This window comes from Centroberyx affinis, unplaced genomic scaffold (assembly GCF_046629955.1).
Source record: "Centroberyx affinis isolate AG114_WGS23_722 - 3 ecotype Tasmania unplaced genomic scaffold, CSIRO-AGI_Caff_v1 ptg000826l_1, whole genome shotgun sequence".
Lineage (NCBI taxonomy): Eukaryota > Metazoa > Chordata > Actinopteri > Beryciformes > Berycidae > Centroberyx > Centroberyx affinis.
The window spans coordinates 372,285-391,414 of NW_027279425.1; the positions used below are offsets into that span (position 1 = coordinate 372,285).

The 19,130-nt window shown below is 41.9% G+C and overlaps 1 protein-coding gene across 1 annotated transcript in view; it reads left to right on the top strand.

Moving 5' to 3' along the window:
• tnr (tenascin R (restrictin, janusin)) overlaps positions 1-19,130 on the top strand; it is a 120,742-nt gene that overhangs the window by 64,079 nt on the left and 37,533 nt on the right. Inside the window, exons 10-19 of the mRNA XM_071520807.1 lie at positions 692-807; positions 3,952-4,102; positions 7,340-7,518; positions 7,753-7,843; positions 8,517-8,617; positions 9,687-9,789; positions 10,911-11,000; positions 12,456-12,589; positions 12,916-13,045; positions 16,667-16,933. Of these exons, the coding sequence (XP_071376908.1) occupies positions 692-807; positions 3,952-4,102; positions 7,340-7,518; positions 7,753-7,843; positions 8,517-8,617; positions 9,687-9,789; positions 10,911-11,000; positions 12,456-12,589; positions 12,916-13,045; positions 16,667-16,933 (1,362 nt within the window). The remainder of the gene's footprint in view (positions 1-691; positions 808-3,951; positions 4,103-7,339; positions 7,519-7,752; positions 7,844-8,516; positions 8,618-9,686; positions 9,790-10,910; positions 11,001-12,455; positions 12,590-12,915; positions 13,046-16,666; positions 16,934-19,130) is intronic.

Below are 19,130 nucleotides of genomic sequence, written 5' to 3' on the forward strand. Positions count from 1 at the left end.
TTTAGGGCAATTAAGCTTGATGCAACCATTTTTCAGTTATGATATGATTTGTTTTATTGTCTTTGCTAAATTCAATTATGAAATGTAGTATTTGATTATGTGGAAAGATTAATGGGGACACAGCTGTCTGTAAAGAAAGTAATTTTAGAATTATGTTAATTGAAAGTGTGAGCTCGGGCTATCTTATTGTATAAAAGAAACCATTGTAACAAGGGATTTGTATAAAAATAGCATCAGTGCAGTTTGGTGAAATCATTGCATCTCCAAAAAGTGAACTTTCCAGGAACTGAGAAAAACTGCTTTATGACCAATCAAACGTGTTTTGAATGTGTTTCATGAGGCAGAGGGTCATGATACTTTATAAGAACATAACAGATGACGCAATCTCTCCTCTCCTCTCCTTTCCTCTCCTGCCCCCCCCTTTCCTCTCCTCTCTTCGTCTTGCCTCGCCTCTGGCTTGATTCTTCCCTGTAGAGCAATTGTCTTGGTTTAAAGAGAAAGATAGAGCTCAAATAAAAGGAAAGAAAGAAAGAAAGAAAGAAAGAAGGCAACAGAGGAAGAGAACAGACAGAAAGAGAAACGTGAGAGGGAAAGGTTCAGCATCAAACAGCATCAGAGTGAGATGGAGTGATGATTTATGGGCTTTGCGGGACAGTGGAGACCAATAATACATCTCTGGCTACCTCTCTAGATCTCTCCAATCCCGATGGTTTACTCTTCAAATCCATCACCGAGACTGCAGTGGAGGTCCAGTGGCAACCGTTCTACTATTCCTTCGATGGATGGGAGATCAGCTTCATCCCCAAGGTAAGGCTGCGTGAACACTTAGTGTGTGTGTGTGTGTGTGCTTTCAGCCCCAGTGTAAGACTGCAGACCATGCCGAAAGACAAGTCCAGTGGTGTGTGTGTGTGAGAGAGAGACAGATAGAGAGAACGAGAAGAAAGATTGACTTCGACTTTTTATGTTCTTTATGAATCATCTTGCATGAAAGCAACAGAAGAAGAAAATAGCTAACACCTTAACACCGTGCCTACCCTCCCACACACACACACAGACACACACACACGCACACACAGATGACAATACTGTGTTCATCTTGCTTGTTGACCCATCAAAAGGTTCTTGATTGAAAAGCATTGTTTTCAAATCTCGCTAATGCCACTCTCTAAATGACTTTGAGTTCCTGGGCAAGGAAAGGGAAGAAATTGAAGGGGGATAGATTTGGATTTTCTTGGGGGCTGTTCGACTTGAGGCCCATACCAAATTAGACAAGAGGATTGTCTAAAGCTTATTGGTTATTAGGTGGATGAGCCATTAAACCCTTCTCCGAGAATAACCCTTCCTAAAACCATAGCAATGCCAGGTTCAAAGCCAGAAAGCAAAAACCTTTCTCTTTAATTCCCTCAAGTAAACTCTCGGCATTCAGGTACTCTAGGTACTCTAATCTCTTGCCCTCTCACTGTAATTGGTTTTCTCCTCTAAGGCGTTCTCGGGGGAAGATATCCTTTGGTTCGGCCAGACACAAAGCCTTAAATCTGGAGTTTAGATTTTTTTTGGGTTGTTTTTATTTTGAGCCCTATTAAGGATGGGAAGTTTCTGAATGCAAAGAAAGAGCAATGGGACCCCTTAGTTTCCTTTTTACCCTGCCCTCCCTTTTTCTCTCCACTCCTTCCTCACTCCCTCTCTATTTCACTATCCCTCGGTCCAGATCCCCATCCCATCCCTCTCTACCTCAGAAGGTACGCTCCATCCCTTCCTCTCCCTCCTCCACCTCTGTCTTTCTCCCCCTTCCTTCCCTCTTTCCTTCCTTGCTCCCCTCCCTCGCTCCAGCCGCAGGGGAAATCATATTAGGAGTCGGCAGTCCCACCCCCTGTGGATTTAATCCAGAAATGGGGATTGTGAATTTTGACAATCTCGTAATGGAAGTAGGCATAAAAGCTTTGGCCTATGGGGACAAACACAGAATTCACCACCCTGCCAAAAGCAGAGAGAGAGCAAGAGAGAGAGAGAGAGAGAGAGTGTGTGTGTAAGGGAGAGAGAGGGGGAAAGATAGACAGAGAGAGAGAGTGAGAGAGAGAGAGAGTGAGAGAGAGAGAAAGGTTCAGGACCTGAGAGTTAACCCTGTCAGGAGAAGCATCATATCTGACAATGCCATAAAATGCCATTCTACCACTGCTTGTATAGTGCTTTCCTAATCTATTATGTAACATGTTATATTTTGACCATTCAGGAATCAATCAATCAATTTCTTTAATTACTGACTAAAAAGTCAGGGTTGTTGAGCAAACTACTGCAACTCCTTTAAATAAATATTAAATGGTGCAGCTCTGATTAGGGTTTCCCTGAAGTATCTCATTGTGATTCATTCTGTTGAACAGTCAAGCGATGGGGCAAAGCTCAAAGGTCAGGCCGCATGATGAGGCAGTGCAGTCTGCAGTATTCTCCTGGCATACGACATTTTGTCCTCAAATAATGTCAACATGGACTTGAAATAATGCGAAATCATGCCTGTGGCTGTAACACTATTCAAATTGTAGTTTGCGAATCACTCCAGGGAAGAAGACACAGTGCCAGGCAGATGCCAATGCACAATTTGAAATTCAACCGACTTGTGTATGAGATTTGCTCATAAAAGCCTCGGAGGCTGCGTAAGTGTGGGTTGGAGGAATTGAGGTGAGAGAGGAGACGGCCTTAAAGATAAAAGTGCGTTCCAAACATTCCCTTCTTGTTATACTGTACCCATTTTTTTACATTTATTTCATCTTAATCTCACTGGTTATTGCCTATTACGTATATTACACTATAAGGAATAAGTGGAGAGACGAGTGGGTGCGCAAGTACTCATTCCATGAATTGCAAGCAGTTAGTTCACTATGACTGAAGATCTTTTTTATAATGGTTATGATTACGTAAGATTTAAGTGCTTCGTCTTTTTGTGTGTGTTTTGCCTACTTTTTGGCTGTTGGCAATTTTCCTGTAATACTGTATGTAATGTGTGCAAGTAGTGGGTGCATTTTTTTCACTGTATATATATCAGCTGTAATGCTTGTAATGCTGTAATGTTTCTGGGTGCAGTTGCTTGGCCACGGAACAGGATTCAAAATGAAGTAATCATATTATTTGATTATTTACAGTGTTGGACTCAACACTCAAAATAGTAACGTATTATTTATTACTCTTACTCATTTCAAAAGTAATATTATAACTTTACTTACTACTCCCTGGGAGTAGTAATAGAATCACTACAAACTGGCGACTGCATCCTCTCTTACCTTAAAAAACTGGGATAACACAATTACCTGTTACTGTTATGTGTTACCGCCCAACCTGCTAATTGAATTGAGGTAATTCACTGGATTACATGACTAATTACTGTTTAAATCCAGGAAATGAGCAATCTGTAACATGTTCCACTTCAGAATAAGCCTTGATACTACAGGCTTTTGGGAAACTTGGAGCAGCAGTAGGTGTAACATCTGTCTGTCGGCAGGAAGTCCATGTGGAACACCGGTTCTCTGAGAACAGCTGGGAATAGCGGGGGCTCCATATGGATGAGTGACGGGGCAGGGGAAATATACAGAGTGCTGCCTCTACAGAATGTGGCCTGAGCGATATCACTGTAGCACACAGTACACACACATTTTTGCCATACAATGCATTTTTGGAATTTAATGTGTTGGCTTCAAATAATTACAAAGCCTCAGAAAATCTACTGCATAAAAATAATGTGTGGTCATTTTAGCACATAGAAGTCGATTGTGACGCTGCATATGTCATTGTTTATATCATTACTGGTGACAATATGCTTTTTTCTTTCAAAATCCTTACCTTGTCAGAGAGAATGCTACACGGATTGTTGCCAGACATTTACTCAAAATACCAGTGTTGGACAGACAGGAGTTCCAATCTCTTTTCATCTTTTCACTTCTAAACTCTCTATTTTTCGCCCAGGACAATGATGGAGGGATGACAGCACAGCTGCCCAGCACCATCACTTCCTTCCTGCAAACTGGTCTGAGGCCAGGGGAAGAGTATACGGTCAACCTGGTGGCTCTCAGAGACCAGGGTCGCAGCCAGCCAGTCACCGCTACCGTCACAACATGTATGTATTTTAATTAAGACTGTATCATATCAAGGATAAACCTTAACGTTAGGATATAATAGGGTTGCTGTTAGGCCATAAGAAGTCTGGTGGTGTCATCAAACTTAACTAACTGTCATAAACAAGAGTACATCTTTCCCTGGGAATATTCACCTCTCGGTCTAATTACCATTGATGGTTATAATGTCGGATCAGTAGTTTACCCACCTAATCAACTACCACTGCACCACTGGAGCACAATGCATCATTGTGGGCAGAGATAGGGCCAACATGTCACTGCTGCTATCACTGACTGTACATAATTTGTGAGCTTTTCATATTTAGCAGTGTGATAGTGGGACATTTTCCCTTGACATTAAAAGGTACTATAGGTACCAAACAAAAAAGACCCATTTAGGAATTGTCCTAACAGCGGTATTCATTCGCCAATTACTTCCTGCTTACAGGAAATAGTCACCACTGACTGATACAGAATATATATTAGGATTATATATTTGTATTGCTGTTACTACATGTATGTAGCTGAAGTGGAATGGCTAAAATATAAGATAAGTTGCAACTGAATGGCCTGAGGAGGAAGCATGCACCAACCAATCACTGTTATCGTTAAATATGTACATAACTAAAACGAAAATATATGTAAGCTATCAATGTCATTGAAAATAAGGATAATAACAACACAATACTTGATTTGATAGGATGACATATTCACATGTGCACACACAAGCATGTGCACACACATACACACAGGTGCAAACACAAACAGCACAATCTCACAGTCTGACTAATGCCATAGGTGTACAGTATTCCAGGCACTCTCCGGACGCAAATCCTGTTTAAACACACAAACACACACAGTGCACACACAGCTAGAGACACAGAGAGTAATGGCAAGTGTCACCTTGACATATTGGTTGGTCTCCCACCAATTATGTCCTTAATGTAAACCTCACTGAGGTATTGCCCCGCTCCTCACCTGACTGACACTACTTAGACAGGTATAGTAGATCCAATTCAAATCTCGTCTATAACAATTCAAACTCCGCTGTCTGCAGTCAAAACACCATCAATTTCCTGTCAAGTCTTTATGTTCTTTCTCTCGGTTGTAATTAAGTATCCATTAATAATTCATGGGGTTCTCTCATTAATTTTTCACATTGGCCCACTGCAAGACACCTTATTGGATAAAGACAAATTTGAAGTCACTCAATTATTTATAAGAAAGATTTATCCTTCCTTGGAGAGAGAGAGAGCAGGATGAGGAGAAGGAGGAAAACCAGAGGGAGAGGACGGCTGATGTGGGAATTGGTCCTCGGCAACTGTCTTCCTCAGGCTGTTTTCTAGGACGAGACCCAAGGGGCCAATTTCTAATACGTCAGGGACTGAGGTGGACCTGCAATACGTCAAGCCAGAGTCTGAGACTTATTTAGATCTCATAAGTTTAAAGAAAGACTTTAAAAGAGCTTGTGGTTCTGTGTAGCTTAGTGGGTAGAACATGTCATTCACATTACAAGGGTTGAGGGTTTGACTCCCCATGGGGCCAACAATAGAGAACAAGACTAGGTCAAAACCTAGGATATAGCTGGACCGTGTATGGGTGTGCCACGTGCCACGGCCGACCAATGATGTAACTAACTCCGCTGTAGACTGTTAATATACAGAATGAAAGTCCATACATCCATACTGATCTCCGTTCCAGCACGTTCCGTCTCCTCTCTCCGCCGCTGTCCTCTCCACCACGCCCACGGCCCGCATTGATCCTCCCGATCCAAGCCCCGGTCGCTCTGGTACCCATTGGTGCCGAAAACACTGTTCGCCGGGCACCCGGTCACGCATCGGCGTATGGACCCCCGCCGAAATTTCGGCCAGGTCACCGGGAACAAATCAGCGCCCATCTATCAGCACTGGCTGGAACTGTGCCCCCGGGAAACTCCGGCAATAAGCAAGGGCAATAAGCCCTCAGCGTGCCGAAACCTCCATAGTTGTCTGTGTCTTTCTCTCCGCCAACAGAACAGAGGGCTGTCAGGTGGACTGTGCTCGCGCATATGCATCGAAATAAATAGCGATATGATATAATTGCATAGATTCTACTTTAGCTTCAGTTAGCTTCAGTTAGCTTCAGCTTACATGCATGATATTGGTCAGCCTGCTTACTGTGTGGGAGAAACAGGCTCCTGATCTCAGCGGAGAAATAAGATGGCGGAGAAAACTAAACTTAAATTCCTGGCTCTGTGATCCTATGATGTGCCACGTGCCATGGCCGACCAATGGTGTAACTTCATCACTCAGTCAGTCAGTGACAGACATTCGCGTTTGTAGGGCTGGCCCCGCTGTTGCGGTCCAGCCAATAATAATGTACTCACAACATGGAAAACATCCATGTTGAAATAAGTGTTGAGTCACGCACTGTTTCGGTTGATTCCTCAACATTACATGATGCTTGATGTCTGTTTTCCAACCGTAACAAGATCATTAATCAAATCGATCCTCATATCACTGAAGGGAACTGTTATTAAAGTTGCAGCTCTAAGCTTCATCTCTGCTTGGCAGCAGTTGTCTTTGTTGAAAGAAATAAAAAAGAACAGGTTAATAAAGCACAGATGAGTGCCAATTATCACTGTTCCTATTTCCTTCTTTTCCTTCTTGACATTGTTGTCTCTATGAATGACAAGGCACAGAGCAAATTGAAGTGTTTAGCTAATCCCTCCTGTGCTGAACACTGAAAATGTGTTTTCCTCATCACGCCTGATGTGTTTTCTGTTCTTCACACCTAATTGTAATAAGTGTTGGGTTTTACAATAATCAGCATGGAAACAATTTAATTATGGTTTATGTTTTGCGCCTCACAGTGATAAAGCCTATTGTCTTATGTCAGGTCTGATAAGTTTTACATGGTTGGCTTTTGGGGAACAGCGTCTTCAGATAAAAGCTCCACTTCCACCGTGGAAAAGCTTGAAGCAGGGACTGTTAACATTAACTTTCAGCCCAGGACTCAAATTTGAGCCATTTAGCCAAACCCTGAGAACACAATCAGTCACACAGTGGTGTAGTAGTAGGCGGGTACACCGTTGACAAGGTTACCACACCTGAATGACTATACTGCATTCATAACACTAATGCGGTGTGAAAAATTAGGCATCAAGACCTTAGAAGACAATTCTTTCACAACAATTTTTGCTTTGTCTTTTTTCTTTGATTTTCTCTATCTTTCTTTCTTTTCTTTCTTCACTTTCACAGTGATTGACGGCCCCACTCAGTTGATTGTGCGGGATGTGTCAGACACCGTGGCGTTTGTGGAGTGGACACCGCCAAAGGCTAAGATTGACCAGATAGTGCTGCGTTACGGCCTGGTGGGAGGAGAGGGGCCGCGGACCACCTTCCGCCTCCAGCCCACACTCAGCCAGTACTCTCTGCAGGTGAGTGGTAGGGGTGTGTGTGTGTGTGTGTGTGTGTGTGTGTGTGCATGTTCCTGCGTGATTGTGCATGTGCATGTCTGCGCTTGTCATGCTTGTTACACTGTCTATCCGTCTAGATGTACCAACTGCAGATAGAGTTTGTCTGCCTTCTGTGTCTGCAGATAAAACAAAACAAAAAAAAATCCATACAAAGAGATTAGACAGACTGAAATGTTCCTGTTTTCTGTTCTGCAGGTTCTGCGGCCCGGCTCACGTTACGAGGTGTCTGTGAGTGGCGTAAGGAAAGGAAACGAGAGCGGATCCATTTCCACTGAATTTACTACCGGTGAGGACTGACAGCAAGCAGATGTGGTGATGTGTGTGTGTGTGCGTGTGTGTGCGCGTGTGCGCGTGTGTCTGTCCATGAGCATGGAACAGTTGATGATCGGTCTACCATGTACCATACTGTCTATCCATATTGGATATGGTGGTGAACATCTGTTCAAGATAATTCATTTTTGTTCACACAAAGTTTGTGCAGAAGAATCACAAACCGATCTCTTTTGGGTGCAATCAACAGATGCACTATATCAGAATAGCAACTCAATCTAGAGTAAAAAGGTATGCACATGATGTCAAAATATATACTTCAAGCTTATTTAAATTAAGTAAATCTGGTTAATGACCTATGGGACATCCAACAAGAAAACTACTGCATGGACAGTGAAGTTGTCAAAATATACATGGTAATGACATATGATTGCTGATTTAATTACTGATTATCTGCATGCACAGTAACTTCTGCAGTATTATATGTTGATTACTGATTAATGTTTTTTTGTCTGATAATGTGCATGTGCAGCAACTGAAGATAATCTACAATAATTTATATCATCTGACATATAACTATTGGTGTTAACAGTGTAACACTGACTTCATTTGTGTCTGATGTATAAACTGCTAATGTTGGCCTGTGCACCATTTCTGAGGATTGGTCTCAGTGTCCCCAACATTGTCAGTTTTATCGTTCTTCTCAGAGATTGATGCCCCCAAGAACTTGCGGCTGGTGTCCAAGACCTCCACCACACTGGAGCTTGAATGGGATAACAGTGAGGCTGAGGTAACTAGACCAGGGCCAAATAGGATGTTCAGTTAATTCTTATCATTTGTTTTCACCCATTTGGAGTGGGGTATGCAACATAGGACAAAACAACAGGCACCAGAAAGTTTAATCAATCTCAGGAAAGTATTAGAAAGTCACTTTTAGTACATTATATCTCTTTTTGATTCACAATGCACCTAGCAGTATCTGTATATTCCTGTAAACCCGGCTTGATCTGGTACTGATCAGTTTAAAACAAATTATTTGCTTATACTATTCAAACCAGACCTGGAGGTAATATGAGGCCATGCATGCCAAACCTTGCAGAATAAGCAGCTCCCTCAGGAAATGGCAATTTTGTTATATATTTTGTCATATTGTTGTTTGGCTTTTTGAAAAATAAGCATTTCCTGAAAATATTCCATAGCCTTTACTGGATGGTCAGGTCACAGAACAACTCCTTAAATACCCTCTATATCACTGAATGTATGTTTATGATGTCCTTTGTGTAAATATGTGAACTGGTCATTTGCCCAGTGATGGTGATACACAGGTAACTGTCAAATTAAAGGAAATGATATATTGAAAACAGGTGGGCTTGTTTTCTGCTTGCATGGTAAAGGCCAATAACTGAAGTGCAGATGACTCCACCAGGATGGCAATGCCTGCATTCACAGGGTGCAAGTGGTCACTGCATTTTTTAATGAGAATGAAAATGAATTAAAGCGTGTGCTATGGCTTTCTTAGTGGCACTTCCAGGACTCACTAACAACACAACCAGTCTCTCTTGATACCTATTAGCGCTACAAATGTATTGATTCTTATGATTCTGTAGAATGCTGACAGCAGAAACAGGCAGATATAATAACAGGGTAACAAAAATGCAAACTAGACTATTTGATCTATCAACAATCAACAATGAACAACAGTACTAACAGTGAGGCTAAAGCAGCAGTACTAAAGCAGCTCTGGCCTAGCACTTTATATGACAATAGGTATTAATGTTTCATTCATCTTGGTAATTACCTGCACAAATGTTAGCTTCAGTTTGGTGTTGTAAATGTTTAAATGTCATTTTTAAATGTAGGTGGAGGGCTACCAGGTGGTGTACAGCACTTTAGCAGGAGACCAGTATGATAAAGTCATCGTACCACGCAACGAGGGGGCCACCACTAAGACGACTCTCACAGGTAAGGGAGGAGGAGGGATGTGTTGTTTTAAGTTTTTCATTCATTCATTCATTCAATCATTCATTCATATACATGCAGATGCTCATTTTAGGGGTTCTTCTTCTTCTCCTCCTTCTTCTTTTTGGTTGCACTCTATAGCTTTACCACAAGGCTATTTTTAGTTTCTACATTTTTCAAATGGCAATATGTCATGCACCATTTCACCTGCAGTTGCAGGACTTTCACTGAAATATATTCTATCTTTGAGATGTAGAATTTTTCTAAAACAATGAATCAAGCTTATATTCTTACTGTCAAATAATTTGCCCCATGGACTTGGACCCCACTAATGGTCGCTTGCGGCTATATTTTGTCGTAATTATTCATTAGCAACATCTGGAGGGGTCTTTTGCTCAGGGCGACTTTTTTGCCTGATGTGTTTAGTGTTATCACAGTGCATCAATGTGTATCGAAGAAGGCGGGAAGTGGTTCTGTGTTTTACATGGCAGGATTATCTCCAGAGCTAACACCTGCCTGACAGGCTACTGATTGTATCTACAGAAATGCTTGTTGTCCTGCGGGCACATTGAGAGGTTGTCAGAAAGGAGGGGTCAGCTGGGATGTTTTCTGAAAGGCCACGGCACTGGAAAGGGCACAGCCGGCATAAGAATAGAGGGAAAGGTCCTCATGTTATTCTATGGAGCTACAGCAATCGATGCTCTCTGTCCGCTCTCACTCCCTCTCTGTCACTCTCATTTTCTCTCTCACTCTCACTGCTGATCTCTCTTTGTCACTCTCTCGCTCATTCTGGTTGCTCATCAGTCTGTCTCTATTTCTGTAGTTTGAGAAGCTCACTGTTGTCATATTGATTTGAAACTGATCAATTATGCTGCTGGGGAAAAAAATTAGCGAGGATCTGCAGAAATCATACTGATGTACATGTTATTTTCCTAGACCTCATCGCTAATGTAGACTTAATAGGCTGTTATGAAAAATTCCATCTAGTTGACATGCACTGTGTGTGTGAGAGAGAGGGAGAGTGTGAGACAAGTCTATGTGTGATGGTGTTCTTTCTATATCCTGAATTAAATCAGTGACTGTCTCTCTCTCTCTCTGTGTCTCTCTATCTCTTTCTTCCTCAGACCTGCTGCCAGGCACGGAGTATGGCATCGGCATCTCCGCCATGAAAGGCACCAACCAGAGTACACCAGCAACAATGAACGCCAGAACAGGTAAGTGAAAACCAGTGATCGACACGTACATGTAAGCCACATTGAGTGAAACACAGCAACGCTATGCTGGAAACATCACAGCAGGCCAATTTGCCACTTTGTTATTCTAATTCGCAATTACTGCTGTGGGTCAGTGCTCCCTTTCCAACCATTAAAAGCTGTTTTAGTGAAATTAAGCAAATCAGATTTTGGCAGGACTGGCGCTATTTGACTAAAGTCTATGGCTGTTTTATATTGCTGGCTTGGGTCAAAGTTCCCATTACGGCATTTTAAAGCTGTGATAATGCAACACATTCCGCTAATGGGCCTGTTTTTACCTCACTGTTCGGTAAGCTATTTGAATTTGTATTGTGTATTGAGTTTTGCGTCTGACGTAAAAAAAAACGTATATATATAAAAATAATGAAGTAAATAAATAAAAACCTTGACCCCATTTAACCTTCTGCTGAAATGTTGTTATTGCATGGAAGTGCTTTAATCTTTTCTATCATGCTGGCTGTCAAGCACATCCTTTTTTTTCCAGATGCCGTTATTTCAATGGCTGGAGGTATTTTGCACTTTGCTAAATTATGTCTCAATTTGCCTCAAGTGCCAGCTCTTTCTACCCCCACTATGCTGTGCTTTTTAACTCGGTCGGTAAAAGGCACTGACTCAATCCCATCTTTCTCGAATAGTTTCAAACATATGACAAAAAGCTCTTTAATGTCGGGTACACAGCAGTTCATTTGTTACTAAGTGTGCGCTGTTGAAAGCTGAAAACATCATGTCCATTAACAGCGGATCCAGTTCAGGTTACCAAGGTTTTTTTTGCCCACAACACAATTTGACGAGAGCAGGAGAAGCAGCAAGCGTTGAAGGCTGTGGGAAACAATGCATCAGAAGATGAGATGAGAATGAAACTTGAATGATCCCGTGGGGAAGTTGGGTCATTGCTGCAGGAAATAATAGGACACAGATAAGAATACAGCAAAGAGAACGTAGTGAAGATTAAATACAGTATGTGGCGTCTTCAAGTTAATACAGAGCTCCTTTTGGAAATGAACTTTCTGGAAGCCGATTGTTCCATTTTAATCAGTAATGGTCATTTCTTTGCTGTCACTGCCGCAGCAAAGAATAGGATATAGATAAGAATACAACAGATAGAATATAGTGAAGATTAAATACTGTATATAGCATCTTCATGCTAATGCAGAGCTCCTTTTGGAAATTAGCTCTTTGGAAGTCGAAAGTTAAATTCTAATCAATATTGGTCATGCCTTTTCTGTACACCCACATTGGCATATTTACATGGGAAACGGTCTAAAACTGCTCATGCAAAACTTTTTTTTTTTTCCTTGTTGGTGAAAATGTTTCGTATTCCCTGTCCAACCTGCCCAGCGCCATATGCAGGTTGCCGCAGGCTCACTGAATTTTACCCTAGGTGTTTTGGCTGAGATCACGTGTCCCCTGTTTTAGGTCTGGATGTGCCGTTGGATCTGACTGTGACGGCTTCCACAGACAACACCATCACTCTGGTGTGGGGTGTGGTTCAGGGCCCCATCGACCACTACAAAGTCACCTACACATCCTCCTCCGGCGTCACTTCTGAGGTGAGGCAATGGATGGATGGAAGATGGATAGATAATGGATACAAATACAAGCACTTGAAAGCAATAAATGAAAACAAATATAGACTTGATTTAGCAAAATCAAACAAAATCAAGCCTATATTTGTGCTCATTTGTTGCTTTTGTTAGCACTATTTATAGCAAATAAACTACTTTTTTGTGCATTATACGGTTTCCCACCTTTTCTTTAGATAGATAGATAGATTGGTAGGCAGGTATATACTTTACACACCTTGATTGCGAGATAGTATCCACAGAAATCCCACTGAATCTGTCTTTTCCTGCTTACTGCCTTCTCCCTGTCCCAGCTGACGGTGCCTAAGGACGTAACCACCACCACTCTGATGGACCTTGAACCCGGGACGGAGTACACCATCACTGTAGCAGCGAGGAGAGGAAGGCAGCAGAGCACCGCAGCTACCATAGACGCCTTCACAGGTAGAGGGAGGGAAGAGTGAAATCAGAACTTATGTGGAGATTGTGAAGCATTAAAGCAACACCTTCATCTTTGGAATTTTAATTGTAGTTTTGTCACAAATTCTTCTTGCGTTGAAGTTTTTGTTTTGGTATGTCAACTACTTGAGGAATGTATTAGCTTATGGCTAGTGGTACTTATTTCTGTTTGTTAAAATACAGTAGTTGTAGTGTCATGGCATACACTAAGCATACTTTCAGACGTTTTAAACAGATAGCCACTGCAACAGAAACATAATTTTGTACAGTTTAGATTGTTATAGGTTCTAATGAAGCATCCGTAAAAGCATCATTATATTTCCGAGATACACCCAAGGAGCAAATGATGATGAAATGGCAGTGGGGATGGGGACATTATTATTTTCCTGTGCTGCCTTGTTGTCTTTTTCTATGCAACAGTTGGACACCCTTGTCTTAAGAGTATCAACAGCATGCCGCAGCATCAGTTTAATTCATGCAATTATCAGACTGGACTAAAATAAATTCCAGCCACAGATGTTTTCTCTGTTCACATGAAAACATGAAAGATTGGCTTGTTCAGGTTTGCTGCACAAAACTAGGAACACATTTAAAAACAGCAGTGTGTAATGAATCTGGATGTTGAATATAATGAAATACAGTGTGGTGGCAGGAAAGGTGAGTAAAACTGAAAGAAAATGGAGGACCACAGAGACTTTGAAGAAGCAATTAGCGTAGGTAAATTATTCATGTCAGCTAATGAGCTCGCTACAAGTGTTCTCTAATTGCACCCCGCTTTTTTGCATCTAAATGTATCTATGTTTCTCTTTCTTCTAATTCCTCATTCTACACCACCTTCTCTCTCGGTCTTTCTGTCACTCTTGCCCTGTACTCTCTCTTTCTCTGCCTCACTGTTCCCTCACTTTCTGAGAATTTCAATCACAAACTCAGTTCTCTTTCCTCACAACTCACGTCTATCGATCTATCCAACTATCTGTCTGTTTCGCCTATCAATCTATCCAACACTGTTCATTCTCTGTTATGTTTTCAGAAAGGTTGATATGATTTTCAGCAGCACAACGGATGGCAGCAAAATGATGGCCATGTGCTTACCTGCTGTCAAACTTGTCATTGTTTTCTTCCCATTTCTCATCATCGTCTCCATCTCTGTCTTCTTCACCATGACCATCATGGCAGTTGTCACCATCACAGCTGTCATCATCATCATCATACTGATCATCACAGTCACAGTTTTGTGTCGTCTTTGGTTCCTTTAGTAGCATCACTCTCTAACCATCTACAGAAGAAGAGAGAGAGAGAAAAAGATGATAGAATGACAGACCAAGAGAATCAGAGAAGAAACAATTAATCACCTGTCATCTTCTCATTCACTATTCACTCGGCCATACTGGCAACATCTGTCTGCCTGCACTCAGGTGAACTCATCATAAGGAACAGATCTGGGATTATCTGCTCACAAACTCTGAGCCTAAACCGTGAACAAATCCCAAACTGCCCCTGGAGCTCCCATCTGTCTTTCAGTCTGTCTGTGTGTCCGTTTGTCATTGGCATACACCATTTTTTTTTAAATGTTTTATCTTTGGTGATCATCGCTGTGGTATTTTTGCACTGCACTTCCCAGAAATCACTTCACAATCAGACAGTGTGTCCAGTACTGTGACGTCTTTTTCCTTTGACTACCCAGTTCTTCTGTTGCTGCTGACGTAACTGTAAAATACATCACTTCCTGTGCACCAGAGGATTTTTCCTGGGAAAGACCTACGTGACACATGTGTTTAGAATGGCAAATGTAAAAGCTTTCGTCAGCTGGGTGTACTGTAGATTGAATCACTATTGTGTTATGTCAATTGGCAATAGAGAGTAGCAAACTGGACATGTATTTATATAAAGATGTTGTGGATTATTATTTTCAAAAAGAAAGGCTTCCGCACACAATCTCCATTGTAAGCTTCACATAATTTATTCAGTGCTACACTGTCCTCTTTTTTTGGTCTCTAGCACCTTTCAAAGTTTTTTTTTTTTTTTTTTGTGAGGGTGCGGTAGTCCCACTTCTCTGCAGATTATTACTTTAAAACCAATACTTTCCTAAAATCCAATCTGTCATTTTATCTATCACAGTAGCACTGCCAATATTAGTTGGCAGTGCTTAGATACAGTTGTATCTTTCACTTTCTTGAGTCCGTATGTCTCTGTCGTACGACACAGTCTGTGTCTGACTTGGGTCAAATAGTATTTGCAAATAATTATTAGTATTTATTTTAACCTACTTAGAGTATCAGATGGGTGGGATTTGCCACATAGGATAATGCAATGAACAATGAGTGCAAGAACGCCTACACAATCACAGCAAAGTTTTTGGTATTTAACAAAATCTGAATTGGCCTGATGTGGCAAGTAAACCCACATACAGGTATCTGGTACTCCAAGCAGGCAAGACTTATATTTTTCTAACAGAAAAGGATAGATAATCATTCATTTACAGTATGTATTCATTTACATATTGACTAACTGATCGATTGATTCATTCATTCATTCATCCTTGCATTTGTTCACTCTTTCATTAATTTCTTCATTGATTCGTTCTTACCTTTTTCCACACTGTTCAAGATAAGAAGTTCTAACCAACAGCAGGTGTGAAGAAACCCAAAACTCAAGTCAGCACGACCTTCAATAAGGGGAAATTGTACCTCACCTGCATTATCTACATACTTGTGAACTGTTCAGAGCTTCTCGTCAGTAGCACCTCATTCATTAGCATTCAGGAGCCATCTGCAGCTTGTGTGAGCTGTATGTGTATCTGTGCTGTGACCTGCAAAAGTGTCTGTGAGATCCAGGTGGCTCATGAAGTTGCCGTGTCCTGTCACCTACGTCGCATCCTTGTGATCACCGCTGCTTCTTGCTGAATTTTACTCCACCTGCCACTGGCTTTTGACTCATCATTAACAGCTGCACACACCACTGTCACTGTTGCCACACCATCATCACCACCACCACCATGGCCACCACATTATACCAACAGTTGCTGCTTTTCTGCTGCCATATTTACAATCCATATTTATAGTACAAAAGCACAGCCATAATCTACTGACCTTATATCCAAAATGAAGGCGGCAACATTATCCACGGACAATTTTACCTCACATACTGCATGCTATCTACACATTTATACTTAATTCATTTCACATCCTCTTTAATTAGTTGCTCTGTCTGTTGCAAACTAGATCATATTAACTATATCATCTCCTGTCCATACATTTTGACAACATCATCTCTCCATTTCCTCATTGTGAACAATTGCATCTTCATCCTTGAATTATCTCATTACTTTCTCCCCCTTGTGACCGATTAAGTTATTACTTCCACATGATTGTGGTCTGCAATGGCTCTCACCTCTCCCACTAAGATTTCACCCAAGGCTAATCTTCTCAACTCTGTTATAAACGATCTATGACACTATTCAGGACTACATCCATCCATCACTGCATGACCCGTCTCTCATCTTCATAATGACAGCAGCTACATTTCCTTTGCCGTTTTCCTGCTTGTGGCCGGCCTTTTACCTTCCCTTGAAACTCCACGGTGACCTTTGAACCCCCGTTCCCCCAGGGATCAGGCCCGTAACCCACCTCTACCTGTCAGAGGTGACTTCAGACTCGGTGGCGGTGGCGTGGAGCGCCCCAGCACCGCCCGCCGACCTCTTCATCCTGAGCTACAGCTCTGCAGATGGAACCGACACCTCTAAGGTGACGCTGGATGGCTCCAAGACGAGGTCGCTGGTCCAGGGGCTGCTGCCGTCCACTCAGTACACCATCAGTCTAATCACGATACAGGGGGACGTTACCTCTGAGCCTGTTACAGCTTCCCTCACTACAGGTGAGTTGCTTGGACTAATGGGCGAGGGGTAGGTAAGTGTCACACAGATGCAGCCAGATAAACATGCACAGCACAGTAGAGGGCTGTGGTACAGATCATATCAATGGGTTCTCATACAATGTTTGAATGATATCTTCAGAAAAAGTTATGCACTCTTGATTCGTACCACAATATACTGATGCATTGGTTCGTACTATATCTACACATGGCCAGCCACACCTATAACTGCGCTAAAACAGCTTTGGTTAAACTTAGTGTTAAGGTTAGGCAATTAAAACAATTTGGTTAAGTTTGGAGTAAGGTTTTGGTCATGGTTAAAGAAGAAAAACTTTTGCTGAAAATGAGTTGAAGGCAAATGTAAATGCCCATTACCCACCCGACCTCCACACCCTTTCCCTTGTGCTATTTCAATGTCAAACTACTGCCTGTTTCAGCCTGTTGAGCCTTGCCAAATTTTGTAACCATAACTACAGATTTTATATGAGATCGGGCTGATTGTATTTATGGATGAGTTAGACTGTTCCGTATGGAGTTTATTCAGGCAGGTTGCAGTGAGATGCAGCCAAGTGGAAAAGAAAGGATGGAGGAAAAACATTTAGAAGGGAAATGGGAAGGAGGGAGAGAGGAAGGAAGAGGCTATGAGGGAGAAAGGGAGATAGTGGAAGTGAAAAGGAGGAAAAGGAAAGCAAACACAACACAGTTTTGAAATTAAATATGTATTCACAATTCACACATTTAATTTGCATAGAACTACAGTAGAATTACTTTTGTGATTAAAGATTTGCCTTGGTAGCTTGTTTTAGTCTGCTTATATGCCAGATGAGTGAGATTTGTCACATAGATGCAATTTAAATGTCTGTAAATGTATATTTACACCAACAAATCGGGAGAATCAGCATTTAAACCTCTGATGGTTACAGCTACATTGAGTTTCGTGTGGGGTTTGGTGGAAAAGGCAACAGCTATACAAGATTTTCAGGTACAGCGGCTTCATCGGCTCTGCCTGTTTGATTACTGAAAATTGAAGTTTTGGGTACAAATGCCCGCTGAGTGCCACCTACTGCTGTTTGGTGATGCATACTGTGCAGGCGGTCAAGTAGGGACAACAGCAACGTCACAAGGTGCTGCTGATCGATGACCCAGTGTTACTTTGTTGTTTATTCCAACCCCAAGTGCACAATGGGAGCATCTGAGGATATCTGAGAAACTGCTGACAGAAGGCGAGCACTAATGAAGGGCAGGACAGGAAGAGGGAGAGAGCGGAGGGAGAGGAAGGGAGGGGGGTGCAAGATAAGGGGCCAAAACCTGTCCATATACATAAAACTTCCCAGAGTAAGAAAATCAATATGGTTTTGCTTTGTAGTTTATTGCACAACGATAAAAAACTCTTCATCAGCAAACCCTGTCTTCCATCTGGCCATCCATTTGGACACTTATTTTCTTGTTTAGTCTTCCCTTTCTTCCTCTCCTTATTTGCGTTCCCTCTCTTCTGCCTGTGCTTATTTGTCTGTGTCTGTTTCTCTATCATCTCTCTCCCTCTCTCTCTTTCTGATTTAAGATTGCTACAACTGCACCGCAATAACACTCTCTACCTCTCATTTCTTCCTTAATGTGTCGGCGTGTAATCTGTTGTTAATTGGCTTAATGTGGACAGGAAGAGTGGCAAAGCTGTCTGAAACAGTTGTCTTTGATGCCGAGTCTGCTGTTCACACCTGCGAAGAGAGAGAGATGAGGGGAGGGCACATCTTCTCCTGCCTGAGGAAAAGACAGAGAGGAAGGAAAGAGAAACGCTGGTTTCCACTTATAGGGGAGAAGGAGAAAGTCAGTGCGAGGGAAGACCACATTTAAACAAAAGAGATATTAACTCTGTAGCAGTGCCAAAGACACCTGCATGCTGTCATCTGATTACTGTGCCAGTTTCATATAATATCTTGGCAGGTTGGAGCTCTCTCACTCTCACTCTCTCTCTCTCTCTCTCTCTCTCTCTCTCTCTCACTCTCTCTCTCTCTCAATTGCTTTCTCTCTTTACCTTCACCCACACATCATGATAAGCAGATTTCAAGGGTGAAATTGGATGGGGATTTTGAGACAGATGTACAGTATTTCTTGCACCTGTCTTTAGACTGTGGTAATTTTGGAGTCCTGCCTTATATACCGCATCTTTGTATAGCAGCGCTGCCGTCTGCCTTGCCTTGTA